Source organism: Gambusia affinis, linkage group LG18 (genome assembly GCF_019740435.1).
Source record: "Gambusia affinis linkage group LG18, SWU_Gaff_1.0, whole genome shotgun sequence".
In the NCBI taxonomy this organism is placed as follows: domain Eukaryota; kingdom Metazoa; phylum Chordata; class Actinopteri; order Cyprinodontiformes; family Poeciliidae; genus Gambusia; species Gambusia affinis.
The window spans coordinates 9567445-9582275 of NC_057885.1; the positions used below are offsets into that span (position 1 = coordinate 9567445).

General features: G+C 40.4%; 1 protein-coding gene across 1 annotated transcript; it reads left to right on the forward strand.

Annotated features, from left to right (window-relative positions):
* The first annotated feature begins 1170 nt into the window (after positions 1 to 1170).
* On the forward strand, positions 1171 to 13180 carry klc2 (kinesin light chain 2). Its single transcript, XM_044097322.1, has 14 exons — positions 1171 to 1536; positions 5165 to 5410; positions 5490 to 5835; positions 6501 to 6717; positions 6826 to 7015; positions 7125 to 7298; positions 7427 to 7526; positions 8141 to 8190; positions 8359 to 8426; positions 8870 to 8978; positions 9214 to 9354; positions 10494 to 10618; positions 11255 to 11312; positions 11946 to 13180. The coding sequence occupies exons 2-14, from the start codon at positions 5183 to 5185 to the stop codon at positions 12027 to 12029; spliced, it is 1890 nt and encodes a 629-aa protein (XP_043953257.1). The 5' UTR covers positions 1171 to 1536; positions 5165 to 5182; the 3' UTR covers positions 12030 to 13180.
* Positions 13181 to 14831: the final 1651 nt, after the last annotated feature.

The following is a 14831-nucleotide window of genomic DNA, read 5'->3' on the forward strand; positions in this document are numbered from 1 at the left end:
AGGCATTTTGTTAGCATGTTTTCTATCATTGTTATAGCTTGATAGGAAGCCTTATCCAAACTGGCAACCCACATTAATAAAATGGTGAAATAATATTGACCACAAAACACTATTCATAAAATATGTCAACGTTTTTCCTATACAATCGTAACAAATGTTTTTAATGTTGAAATAATAAACGGTTTCTCTTCACAATATTTATTTATTACTCCATTCTATTTGTATGATTTGTTCTTTAAATTGCCATTTATATTATTTTTCGGGTTCTGGAAATGACTGACGAATGAAGACTGATGTCTGGTTCTTCAGGTTCTGAAGGGTCTGCTGTTCCTCTCTGACAGATTCTGTCTGATGTCAAACAACCCACTGTAGGCCACTGAATATCGCCGACACATTTTTAATGCCCCACTACCGTCTGTATTTTTGCCAGAGGTTTTGCTTCTATGGACGGTGTAGTATCGGGTGGACATTTTAAAAAGACGCCGGTTGATAGCGGCTCATCGCGGCTGCGTAGCAACCGTCTCTAAGCAACCGTGACAACAACGGCTGTTTGTGCGGGTTGGGGGCGGTCCTATTTAGTTCCTGCAGCGACAATTTATATGACCTTAATATTTCCCGGTTTTTGTTTTGGTCATTATTATTACACTTATTGTTAAGATGTGTGTGATCGGTGTGTCTATCAGAAATTTATAGCACTACGTATTGGTTCAATACGGGGCGGAGACAACAACAACCACCTGTCATTTTAGGCTAGCTTAAGCTAACCTGAATATTTACAACTCTCTTGTTGATACACTGACATTACTTACCTACTGTCTTTCAACCACTTTGAAAAGCTTTTCTTCGTCTCTCCAACATCTTCATCCCTCCTCCTATTGAATTATACTACAATTCAAATATAAAAGAAAAAAACGCGCCTCAGCGAGTTCTCGAAGGGCCGCTACCCAAACTACTTGTATGGGAGGGGAGAGGTGTTGGTAGAAGGGGAGGGGCGTCTAATCAGTGCTGTTCCACTGTTATTGATCCTTTCATACACAAACATCTGTTAAGTACATAAAATGCTGATTAGAAAGAAAATTCCCCACATCGTTTTTGCGCCCCCTCTAGTGCAGCGCCCCTATGCGTTGCATACAGTGCATACCCGCTTTTTGCGCACCTGGATAGTCAGAACAACTGCTTGTGGGCAACTCTAAAAGGCCAGTACGCGCGGAGTCCGCGTTCCGGCCTTTAGCAAAATCGCTGCCAGAGTATGTGGCGGCCTTTTGAGAGGACTGGTAAAGGAGTTTACGTTAACGTGCTGTTTCAAAAGAAACAAAACAAACCTAAACGTAACTTGGAGGCTAACGGTAACAAATTAACTGAAGAACTTCCAGTTAATTTCAGTTAAACTTTCAGCGAGTCTTATTTTGGAAGAACGCCACCGGAAGTTGCGTTGCATCAGCTAGCTTGCTTACCTCGAGTGTTTCTGGAGCATCACAACATTATTCAGCCGCTTTGTTCTGAAGTCTGGAAAGCGTCGCTGTTTCTTCGATGAAGGTAACAAACATATCTTATTGTTTATATTATATAAATATAAAAGAAGAATATACGACGACTCAAACCGAGAGTTTGGGTAAAATAGTGAATCCTAGCGGCGACGTTTGCGAATATGCAACCTGCACTGTCTTGTTTTACGCAGTCTCCGTTTAATAACTAAAAATTGGTGTTAAATGCCTCATCTGGTGTTCTGGTTTATATAAAGTGAGTTGTTTGCTGCACATCCTTGTTTATTGGCTCAGAAGTCGGGCCTTCATTGTTTACAGACAGCTTCAGTGTCGGGATGTGACTCATCAAACTGTGGGATATTTTTATTATTATTCTTTTTAACGAGATATTGTATCAGTGTACAGTCACATCGCTGTACTCGTCGGTCACCTCCACTCATCTGCTGCCAGAAACAAACAAACAAAACAAAAAAATGTCGCCGCCCTTCTCGGCCGCAGGCCTGCGCCATCCTCCGGCCATTTGGCCTTAAAAACACTGCGACATCAAAAAAATGCACAGATAAAGAGACGATCGTCATGTTACGGATTTCCTTTGAGCTCCGTAACATGACGGCGGCTTTTGGGGTTGAATACGAAAGGCGTTAGAGTGGGAGTGTTAAGAGTGGTGCATTGCAGTCAGCTCATCTTTGAAGGAGGAAGGGAGGGAGAGGAGGAAGGAAAACAGGTGCACCTCCAACATCAAAGAAAAATAAAAAAAGTCACGATGCTGCACAGTCTGATCCTGCTCCAATTAATGTCAGTCATGACACTTGAGTCAGTAACTTGATGATAGTTTTATAATATATTATGAATCATATCCTAAAATGAAACAAAATACAAAGAGAATGCTTATAGAGAGTATAGTCCATAATAACCTTGCTATGATAATACCCACAGGCAGTTCTTCTTCATTTGTGAAAGTCCTTATCATTGTTGTTTTGAATGAAATAGCTAGCACGTGCCTTTATGAATTGAGTTGTTTAGTATCTACAAGCTGAACGGAGAAACTTTAGTCTGAGTTTGGAGAGCAGATGATAATGATGTACTGGAGTGGTGACGTGTATCCTGACCTCATAAGGTGTCAGTCGGCAATTAAAATGCGCCATTTTTATTTCTTGATGGGCTCCGACTTAATGCTTAAAATACAGAAAAAAAATTCTGAAAAAAACAAAAACATTAACAAATCCTCTAAGAATTAGTATTTTGTTTCACGCATGTTGTTTTAATAAAAATCAGACAGATGTTAGGCACAGATTTTTGTCATCTATACAACATTCCTTAGATTCTTCTAGGTTAATAACTTTTCCTATTAATGAACATGCAGAAGACAAAGTAATTAAGCTGGAAATCAGAACCACGTATGTAAAGACTGAATTGGTCAACCTCTACTATAGGAAATTGCACCAGGCAGAACTTTTTTTTTTTTTTTTCAGACTTGACCTGCAAATGGCTAGTTTCAAAGCCGCTGTAAATACCACATTACGGCATTGAAAATCTATATTTTTCTCGCCTTCTTTTTTTTAAAACATTAAGTATGTAAATTAGCAACAAAGCCAAAGTCACACTGTGTGTGAGAAGGAGAGAAGGAATCTCAATCAGTTTTTACTTTTAGAAAACTATTTGGAGTTGAAATTTTCAACTATCTTTGCCATTTTAAATTCGCACTTTGTTTTCACCATTCGCAACACAGCAAAAATCTTTAGAGAAAGTAGAACCTTTTGTCTTTTTTGACTTTGCAGCAGCATCCAAACAAGAGTGTTATTAATTGCACATGAAGTTGGGTTTAACTTTCTCGATGCCAAAGGAACTTAAGTTTTCTACCTAGTAAATCCATTTTTAGTTAATTTCTCTTTTATTTTCATTTAAAATTGGCAAGATATTTAATCCTTACAGGAACAGGGCTGGTTAAAGTCAAATGCGCAGTGTGAACTGTACCGTCTCTTAGCACTCTACCTGTCTTCTTCTCACTTTAGCTGGACTTCCTGGTGCCTGACAGATGCCGTGTTAGCTTGTAGCCCACAGGTACCGAGTAATCTGCTTTAGGGACAAGTGAACTAATGCATCCCCTCTCACACACAATCATTTTCTTCAGTGTAACGATTTCTTACCCATTGATAAAGTAGAAACCGCTTCATGCTGCTTTTAACCATTTGTGCAATTATAACCAAACAAGCTGCCTGTTGTAATATTTTTGTGTATTTAATTTGTTATTAAACAGTTTTTTCTAACTATTTTGATAATGTAGGCTATAAAATCACATGTGTTGCATATTCATTTTCTGATTCCCTACATCTGATTATCGTGTTTAATCTAACTAAAATCTTCATTCACATTAGGAATCCTTGATTGGGATGTTTTGTCCCTTTTGCCGGCCTAAAATATTTAAGAATGGGGATTTGCAAGTAAGAACCTGAAGCTTCATTCATATCAGTGGGATTTGGTCAAATGGGCAGTGTTGCATACTCAACATTCTCACCAGAGATCTTCCGTAGTCTGCAATTTATTATCTGGTCAATAATAGATATTTTGTTGCCACACATGGCTACGATCTTGTCTCCTGCTGATGACATTTCCATATAAATTAGTTAGCATAAGTGCAAGCATAACTTTAGCATGTTTGGTCTCTTGATTTTTATATAACTTGTTGATAGTGGATTCCAATCCGGTTCCGGCTAATTATGCACGGACAAAATTTCCCGGGGAAAGTTGTTTTCCTGCTGCTGAAGCTGAGCGCTTTGACCGTTAGAAGTTTTGATAATGGCTCGCAGCATCCAATACAGTCTCTGTTTCACTCTCAATGTATTTTCAGTAGTCAAAACGAGTCTGTGGATTGTACGAGAAAACCCAGAGGTGTTAGATTAACTAAATAATGCAGAATGTGTCACCTAAAACATAGTTTTCTAAGAAATGCAAATGAGGACAGAGCCTCATTTTTAAAAAAAAAAGTGGCTTCATTATAGGAATGGTGCGTTTATGGGTAAAAAAAAAATAAAAAAGACTCATATGAAACACGACACTTAAACAGGATGTCCAGACATCCTTAAAAAGTCTTTTAATTCATGCATCTAACTTTTAAGGCCTCAAAAAAGTAAGCTGGCCTTTAATAAGTTAATCGCAGGTTTTAAATGTTGTCTTGACAGCACTATTTAATTTTCTATAATCTGTGTTAGTTTTTTTGTTTGTTTGTTTGTTTTTTTACTTTTCTGTCAAGCAGAAGTTTGACATCTTCATTCCGTGACTTGAGACGCATGAGGCTACCGGTAACTCAAAGCTAACATACCCATGCTAACTAGTGTTTTTTTTTTTTTTTTGCGACTATCGTGGATAAGTCCATGTTTTTCTCCAGTTTCCCGTACGACGCTTGTACATTTTTGTGGATATAAAGCTCTTAAATTCATTTCATGACGGTCTTTAAAAGTCTTAGATTTGGGTCAAAAACAAACAATCATGTTAAGCTGAAAATCTTAACGATACCGATCAACTACTGTGCAATCGGAGTTTTTGTTCGTTTCTTTTGTTTTTTTGTTTTACCTACTACACATGAGTGTTGCAGCAGCTAACGTATATCGTTCCACAAAGCAGCGAAGCGTAAACAAACAGAGTTGTTCAATAAAGTTCTCTTTCAATCACATTGTGGACAGTGTGCATGAAACCACGCAATGTCCACCATGGTGTATCCGCGTGAAGAAGCCCTGGAGCGCCTGACCCAAGATGAGATCGTCCTCAACACGAAGGCCGTCATGCAGGGCCTGGAGACGCTGCGCGGCGAACACACCCAGCTGCTCAACTCGCTGCTGGACTGCACCCAGCCGCCCATCGCCCAGGAGAAATCCGGCCTCCTCCGGAAGAACCTGGAGGACATCGAGCTGGGCCTGGGAGAAGCGCAGGTTGGCTCTGGTCCGGTCGGCAGCTCTCCCAATCCTCCGTCTCTCGGGACGCTTACGCTCCGTTTTCGTTGTCGTCCAGGTTATCATCGCTCTGTCGAACCACCTGAGCGCCGTGGAGTCGGAGAAGCAGAAGCTGCGCGCCCAGGTGCGTCGGCTCTGCCAGGAGAACCAGTGGCTGCGGGACGAGCTGGCGGAGACGCAGCACAAGCTGCAGCGCAGCGAGCAGTGCGTGGCCCAGCTGGAGGAGGAGAAGAAGCACCTGGAGTTCATGAATCAGATCAAGAAGATTGATGACGACATTTCCTTGTCGGAGGAGAAGAGCCAGAGCTCCGGGGGGAGCGGAGGCAAGGGGACGGGAGGAGGAGGAGACTCTTCAAAGGACAGCCTGGATGATCTGTTCCCCAACGACGATGACCAGGGAACAGGTAGAGCCATTTTTGCCTTCAATTCCCCCACGTACGCCACTTTAGAGCACATATAGAAGATTCTGGGGAAAAGAAATGCAGCTTGTGAAGCGGAAATACTTGAGCTCAATAATTCTTGACATTGTTTCCTAAAGTTTGCACAGCAAACGGTCGATCAGCACCGTTTATTTTATGTGGCACTTTTTGGCCGTAACACCAAGAGTGGAGATAAGAAAAAGCATAAATGTTAACTTTTTAGTGGGTTTTTTTTAAATCCTTTGTGAGAAATGAGCAAAAAACATGAATATAGGTTGCCAAATTTAAATCAGGTTTTGAGAACATCAGTTAATTTATTTTTCTAAATTCACATTGGTTTTAAATTTAATACAAAACTGTCCTTTAAAAAGTAGCTTTAAAAGTATTTTAGCATTTAACCAACTGAAACTAGCAAAATGTCCGATATAGGTAATTGGATCACTTGTAATTAACACAGGTACAGATTTGTAGTACTACGCAGTACTAAAAAGTGATATAGTTGTTATATCACTTTAACAACTACAAGAATAGATCTAAAGTAACACCTTAATGACCGGTGATTTGTTTCTAAATGTTATAGAGTAAAAAAAAAAGAAGAAGGAAGTTAATTTAATCAAAGTTCTTTGCGTCTCTGTCCGGTTCTGTTCCAGCCCAGCCCAGTGGGGAGGCGGCAGCCCAGCAGGGGGGCTACGAGGTCCCGAATCGTCTCAGGACGCTGCACAACCTTGTGATCCAGTACGCCTCTCAGGGCAGGTATGAAGTGGCCGTGCCTCTGTGCAAGCAGGCCTTGGAGGATCTGGAGAAGTCGTCGGGACACGACCACCCGGACGTTGCCACCATGCTCAACATCCTGGCCTTGGTGTATAGGTGAGCTGATGGAAGGGGCCGCCCTTTTGATTTATATTTATAAAAACTTCTTACTACTCTATTTTATTATTATTTTTTTTTTGTATTTTTTTTTTGCTGTGTTTCCAGGGACCAAAACAAATACAAGGAAGCTACTCACCTTCTGAACGATGCCTTAGCCATCAGAGAGAAAACACTGGGGAAGGATCACCCGGCGGTGGCTGCAACCCTCAACAACCTGGCTGTGCTGTTTGGCAAGAGGGGCAAGTACAAGGAGGCGGAGCCGCTCTGCAAGAGGGCCCTGGGCATCAGAGAGAAGGTGAGGGTCCCACAGCTCCAAAGGGCACAAGAGCAGTGCTGCTTTTAAAAGTAGTTTTCCATTTGAGTGAAAGGCCGATGCAGATGATGTCTCGTTTGTTTGTGTTCAGGTGCTGGGGAAGTCCCATCCGGACGTAGCCAAGCAGCTGAACAACTTGGCCCTGCTGTGCCTGAACCAGGCCAAGTACGACGAGGTGGAGTACTACTACAAACGGGCCCTGGAGATCTTCGAGTCCAAACTGGGAGCCGACGACCCCAGCGTGGCCAGGACCAAAAACAACCTGGTGGGAACCCGATGGATACAGCTCAGCGTCCTGAATCCTCCTTACTTCCTCTATGTCCTTTCTCTACAACATGTCTAGTTTCCAAGGCAACCATGCTCAGCGCACTGATTTATGTCCTTTCCCTTTAGGCCACTTGCTACCTGAAGCAGGGAAAGTTCAAAGATGCAGAAGTTCTGTACAAAGAGATCCTGACCAGAGCACATGAGAAGGAGTTCGGATCAGTCAACAGTGAGTGAAACCATCAGCAGCTCAGCTAGCAGCCCTTAAAAAGACTCAATTTCATGCAAGAAAAACATATAAACATTTTCCATTTACGATGAACATCCGTCTTCTTCTGTAAATATGTTTTTTCCTAGAACTCATCAAGTGGCGTAGTTCAAGAAAATCTACCATTAATCATCTTTGTGCTATCCATTTATTAACTGGTTAATGTAAGACTAATCATCAGATCCGCCTTACACTGTATTGACGTTATAAGTCGAGCAGAAGGAGCTGAGCTTTTCACATATTGATGTTAGTAGTTTTCAGCTGCAGATGCATTCTTTGCTACAAGCAAACAAGTTTACACTACAGGAATGATGTTATTGCATGTTAGGCTATGAAATGTTTGGGGGGGTTTTATTGTACTTAAAAATAAAATTTGTTATTTATTTGCTGGCACCTTTTAATGCACTTCTACTATTGTATAAAAATGTTTTGTTGGTTAAATGACAAATCTGGAGAATGTGCCAGTTTTTTAAAAAGGAAAAAAAAAGATTGCCAGGATATTTAGTTGCTAAAATAATCGTTAGCGGCGAGTCTAGAATGTTTTATAATTGTTTTTTTCTCGTCTCATTTTGTAGATGACAATAAGCCCATCTGGATGCACGCAGAGGAGAGGGAAGAAAGCAAGGTCAGTCATTAACGTTGACCTTTCATCCTCCTGCTGCCACATAAAAAAAAAAAAAAAAGGACTGAAAAGGACAACAAAGACGCTTGGAGTTGCTGTTGGACGGTCTCGTGTTTTGCACTCGGCTCATCCTGATCCCCGCCTGTGTGTTTCTCTCTCTGTGTGCGTCAGAGCAAGCAGAAGGAGTCTGGGCCGTACGTGGAGTACGGGAGCTGGTACAAGGCCTGCAAGGTGGACAGGTGAGAAACGATCAAAACAAGAATAACGCGTGACACCAGCAGAGTTGTTCCTAATGAGATGAAAAGCAGATTTGGTTCAGTTCTCCCACAAACATGGAGCTATTAAGAACATGCTGTTCAAGAAAGGCTGGTTGGTGTTGAATGTAAGGTTGTCTTGTTTTGCTTTTGTTTTGTTTTGTTTTTTTACATTTTGAAGAAAGTCGAAGATTGTGTGTCGCAACATAAAGATTCCCAAAGGAAACAAAGTGTAATAGTGGCACAAACAACCTGTTTACATCCTGATTGCCTTCATTTTGTGAGGGAGTGACCCCACGATGTCATCAAAAATAGGGAAAACGACTCGTTGTTTTAAAATTCAGGCATCTGGATTTGCCAAATAATTTATAAAAAAAAAAAAGCAAAGCAAAATTGTTCATTTAGTTTTTCTTTTTCTTTTTGTGTAGTCCAACTGTGAACACAACCCTGAAGAGCTTGGGAGCGTTGTACCGTCGTCAAGGCAAACTGGAGGCAGCCGAAACGCTTGAGGAGTGTGCCAGCAAGACACGCAAACAGGTACAACACAAACTCAATGCACCCGACACTCTTTGAGTTACTGATGTTAGATTAGCTGCTTTCTTAGTTACATCACCTGAGTAGTTCAGAGGGAATTACAGCTGAAGCTCCGAAATCTCGCCGAGATCAGAGACCAACCAGTGTCTGATCTCTCAGACACTGACATGTGCAACTTTTACAGTCTTTTTACTGTTGTTGTTTCTCCTTATCTTTTTGTGTGATTTTGTTCTCTCAGGGGATCGACGCCATTAACCAGAGTAAGGTGGTGGAGCTGCTGAAGGACGGACCGGGGGGCGGGGGCGACAGGCGGCACAGCAGGGACGGACCGGGGGGACGAGGAGACAACGAGGGCGACGAGTCCGCAGAGTGGAACGGGGTAACATCCATGTTAGAGTTTACAGTTTCAATAAGCGTAGACAGAACATTGTAGGGCTGTTGTAAACTAATATTTTAGTAATCCAGTATTCTATTGTTTATACTTACGGTTAATCGAGTAATCAGATAAAATGGAACATTGGTAAATCTAACATAACAGCAGGGTTACTATTGCATATCAACATCAGTCCAATTTTTCACATTTGAGTTTCCCTAACAATAACTTTTCTATATTTTAGAAGATTAACTTGTAACAATAATAGCTCACTGTCTAAGTTAACCTGAATAAAAGTTATACAAAGAAATGAAATTATATTACATTTCTTAATAAAGAGTCAGGCTCACAAATACGCTTAAAAAATGTCTCTACTCCAGCTTTTGGTTTATGTTTTCATCTTCAGTCATTTCAATAGATGAACTTTCACCTTGCCCAGACATTTATAGCTTTTGTGTTCAGCAATAATAACGACGGGATTTGGCGCCTTCGTTCGTCACACACAGAAACATCTACCAGGTGTGTAACGTCACGACGCGCTCCGCCACCCATTAGTGGCGACCGGGATGATAGGAAATTTATTTTCCAGTTCGTCCATAAAACTACACGTCTAAAGCACGACCGTCCGCAGCGTTCAGTCTGTCCGCTCACCTGTATTAACAATCCCGCCGTTCTCTCTGAACCAGCAGCTCCGAGAGGAGAAAAGCTGCCGTACTGCAGGCGTCGCTCCCGTCATTTTAAGGATGTTTATTGGTCCCTCGAAAAACAACAAAAACCTGGACATTATCATGAATCAGTAAAATCCTCCCAGGCCGAACTTGAAAATTGGACCTTATGCTGCTAACAGTTAGCTTTTGTCAACAACTCAGGCGGAAGTGAGAGCGCTGAACATCGCTAATATCGACCCGGCCGGAACTCGGTGCGCTAAATAATAAAACATAAATTAATGAAGCTTCGAGGCAGATAAATGTTCCTTGAGGACTTTTAATAATCGAGGTACTGGAATCATTCGAGGAATCGTTTCAGCCCTAGAACATATCAATCTGTAGATCGTCCTGTTGTAGGAAACACTCTAAAAATGACAGAGAATATTTTAGACCTCTCATTTCCATACCTGGTCTTTGGTTTCTTTTCTCTCTCTTCAGGACGGTAATGGGTCTCTGCGTCGCAGCGGCTCCTTCGGAAAGATCCGGGATGCTTTGAGGAGGAGCAGTGAGATGCTGGTGAAGAAGCTGCAGGGCAGTGGACCTCAGGAACCCCGAAACCCCGGGTAAGTACAACGTTGTCTCTGCCCTTACAAAAAAATCACATGTGGCTTTCACATGTGGCTTTCACATGTGAAAGTCACATGTGGCTTTCACACAAATTTTACATGTGAATGATGTGAATCACATGTGAAAGCACATGAATACGTGTAATTTTGGAACGTTTCGTGGTAAAATCACATGTGATTCACATGTGATTTTTTTAAGGTTGTGGAAACATTCATTTCAAAAAGTAAATTGGCCTTAAATATGTTACCAAGTTTTGGATTTTTATTTTTTTTTTATATACAATGAATGAATGAATGAATGAATGCACATTTCTAGCGAGTTGGCTGGATGAAGTTTCACCTTTATACATTTTTGTGGCGATGTAGGCTGTAAATTTTACTCATAATGGTTTCAAAGTTTAAGTTGGTGGTCTGAGAGTAAAGCCAGTCGGAGGTGAGCCTTTCCACGGTGTGGGAGGATTATTCCCATGATATGAGGTCATTAGTTACAACTTAACGTTTGTAGCTGAGATTCTGAGTCAACTTGGAATATCTCATTGGTTCAGGATGTAGTCGATGTTGTTCAGTTTTCTGTTTTTCAACACAGAAACCTTGTTGGGTTTTTTTTATTGTTTTTTTTTTTTTTTTGCACAGAATGAAAAGAGCGAGTTCCCTGAACTTCCTGAACAAGAGCGCAGAGGAAACCACGCAGGTAAAGATGGTTTTCGCCAAACCTCTGACAGTCCGGAAAATCATACAACTACATTACTTCCTCTCTTCCCTTCTTAAGATTTTAATTCTTACTTTTGCTTTACTATTTACTTCCATTTTTAAAAATATTTTTTATGGTTTTACGTGTTACTTGTGTTTTAATTCTTACTTTCAATTTACTAATTGCTTATGTTTTGCTTGTTGTTTACATTTTATTTCTTATTTACCTTTATTTGTTGTTTTTATCTTTTAGTCTGTGTGGGTTTTTTAAGTGCCATAGTGCAGTGAGACGGTTTAACTGCGTTTTCCCAGTTTCCCAATTTATTGAAGTTGATTTAAATAAGCTGAAAACCAGCTTATGAGCTAATCATCATCAGGTATAACGAGCTAATTATACCTGGTGGTGATATTAGAAGAAATGAGTTAGAAATGGAGCTTCAGTGGAAAGATAAGTATCTGTAATCAGTGCATTGATCTGCTGATCCTCCATGAAGGTTGAGTTCAAAATGAACTACAGGACAAAAGGAGAGCAGCTCAGGTTTTGTTTCTGCCTGTTGTTCTCGTTAAAACCTGCTGTGTTTGCTGTTTTCCTACCGGACCGATCCCAAGCTAACACAAACCGATCCGTTTCCAGGACGCCAACTCCGGCCTCTCAGACAGCAGGGGACTCAGCGCCAGCAACGTGGACCTGACCAGACGCAGCTCCCTGATTGGTTAGACGCGGCGGAGAGGCGGGGACAGAACAGGAAGGGGCTGTTTACCTCGGTTTGAGCAGCAGCTTCTATTGATTTTATTTTAAGGAACACTTAAAAAAAACAAAACAACAACAAACAAAGAGACATGACCACACTTGATGTCACCACTGCTGCTACCGCTGTACACACCGCTGCCATCGACCAGAACGCTGAATAGTATCGCGCACACACTTGCGAGCATGCTGCTGAACTAGAAAGTGGAATGTCTGCACCCGAACGCCTCGTGTTTTCAACCAGTAGCTCTACGGTTCCTGCCCAGTCTCAACTCTCCTCTGCAGACACTCGACGTTTCGAAAGGCGATGTTTGTTTGTCTCCGTTCGACGAGACGCGCGTCAGTTTGTATATTCCACACGTAGCGTGACGTAACCACCGGCAACCGCGGTGCCATCCGAACACAATCAACCTTTTACGGAAGCAGATTCAACCTCAAACTGTTTGCCTTCGTGATTTTTCTTTTTCTCTTTTTATGTGTATGAACGCTTTTAAATTATTTGACGTTTCCTTGTGTATATAGCTCGATTTGTTTTTGTTTACACTTTATGGGGTTAAGGAGGGACTTAACTTGAAAAACACTGGGAGACTGGGAACAGATGAAGAACAATATGTGGGGGAAAACAAAGGGAAAGTACAGAAAGTGTGATTTTTTTTTTTCCTTCATCTTGTCATCAAATATTAAAAATGCTCTTAAATCTATCATCTATTGCTGAATTTAGCTGTCAGGGTTTCACTCCAAACTGGAGATAAACACTTGAAGCCTGAAGTGAATGTCTTAGTGACCCGATTCAGGGCAAGAAAATCCTTCGTTACTTTGTGGTTTATTTACAGAGGAAATCAAACGGAAAAGAAAACGTATTTTAGAAAAGAAATAAAATAAAAAAATCTTCTACTAATACCAAACAGCTTTTATTCTGAAGAAAAACGACCCTTTAAGACCTGATGGAGCTCATCAGGAGGGCCTCAGGTAACAATCACTGGAGGGGGAGATCCAAGGCAATCTTCAAACATTTACATACGATTTGTTTAAAAAGCTGCTGAGTGTTTACTGTAAGTGGTGCACTTTTCAGAAACGTCGCCGTCAACCTGGCAAAGATGTGGAAAAAAAAAAACAAAACTGCAAAATGAATTGTTCTTTTTACTGCAGCAGCATCCTGATAGTGCAAAACACCAAGTCTTAACCGAGTATTTTTGGTCTAGTTTCTTATGAAAATATCTTAGTACATTTGAAATAAAACAAAACTAACTTACAAGTAACTTTGGAGCAAGAAATAGGAGCTTGCTTGAAGTCAGTAATTCCTCAACACTGATGGAAAAGTGTCAGTCGTAAGTGAAATGATCTGCAGGTGGAGCAAAGATGTTTTGTTCGCTTAGAGCTGGTACTTTTTTTAGCAATATTTAGGGATCATTGACTTAAAACAAACCCCCGTTTCTATAACTACAATAAAAGCTACTTGAAAGTTAGTTTTCTCTTAATTCAAATGTACTCATATATTTTCAAGAGACTAGACCAAAAATACTTGCTAAAATTAGTTGTTTTTTGTTGTTGTTTTTTTTGCAGTGAAAGTGTTAGTTCATGGTTCTGTGTTGTCAAACTAAGCTGCCCACAGAAGTTGCAGTAGGAAAACAAGCCCACAGCATGACACAGACTCTGCCTTACTTTACCAGAGCATCAAGCATGAAGTGCTTGATTTACTTTGTCACGTTTTCTTTTAGACAAACATTTGTTAAAATCCACATATTTACATTTGTAAGAGCAGAGACAGGAAATTGCCCTTTTCCAGGCTTTTGTCTAACTGTTGCCATGGAGACGAGGCGCCAGTCTTTAATGCTGTTCCCTAAGAGTTTGCAAATAAATTTTTTACCTTCCTCCTGTTCACTGGCAAGATGATCTCATCCAGTCTAATCGACTTCTGTGTCACGCCGTATTAATGCCCCCTGGAAACATTGATTAGTTATTAATCACTAATTCATAGTTCCACATTTTAGGCCAAGATAAAATTACAAAATGTATGTAAAATAATTCCTTGTGCTGGTTATTTATGTCTGTGTGAGATTACACTGCTGCAGTAAGAGAAATTAGTTTGATGGGGTTTTTTTTTTTTTTTTTTTAGCATCTTTATCAGGGATGGAAATAAAATTTCACTGTTTTAAAAATGATTTATGCATCATTTTGCACCAATCAACCCTAAATGGTTTGTTTTCAACCCTTATGTGTTTGACAGACAATAATCCATCATCTGTGAATTCACTTTAGACTGTTTTTTTTTCTTTCTTTCTTTTTTTTAAATGTTGCTACTGTGAGCTTTTATTTTGAAAATACACACTACTGGTTATCTGAATGTTGCTTTTCATGACTTTCACTGGATTGTTGTGCTAAACTAGAACAATAAAAAAAAGACAAAAACAATCCATCAAAGCAGAATGTACATGAAGTCGGATATCATTTGTATTTCTGATATCAGCTTCTGAATGTTGGGACTTTTGCAGGAATTCAGAAAGTGATTTTAAAAAAAGGGTCTTGAACAGAAAAGCAAAGTGCTTAACATGTTAGCAGCAAATAATGTACAGTGTTTGACCTTTAGATATACATATATATATATATATATATTTAAATGTACATGTGTGTGTTCACAGTGTGTTACGTCGGCACCTTGTAGCCGTGTACAAGTCATCGTTAGCTACGGGTTTTCTCCAGGCTGCTCCTCACTGTATTTAATCACATTTTATTCTGCAGAGGCCCAGATCAGAAAACTTTCACAGAAATGAG

What these genes read in the sequence shown, in the direction of transcription:
- klc2 (XM_044097322.1), top strand. Translation starts at nt 5,183, where the DNA reads ATGTCCACCATGGTGTATCCGCGTGAAGAAGCCCTGGAGCGCCTGACC. An exon ending in ATCCTGGCCTTGGTGTATAG is followed by an intron (nt 6,718 to 6,825) that starts GTGAGCTGATGG and finishes CTGTGTTTCCAG; the next exon opens with GGACCAAAACAAATACAAGG. An exon ending in AAGGCCTGCAAGGTGGACAG is followed by an intron (nt 8,427 to 8,869) that starts GTGAGAAACGAT and finishes CTTTTTGTGTAG; the next exon opens with TCCAACTGTGAACACAACCC.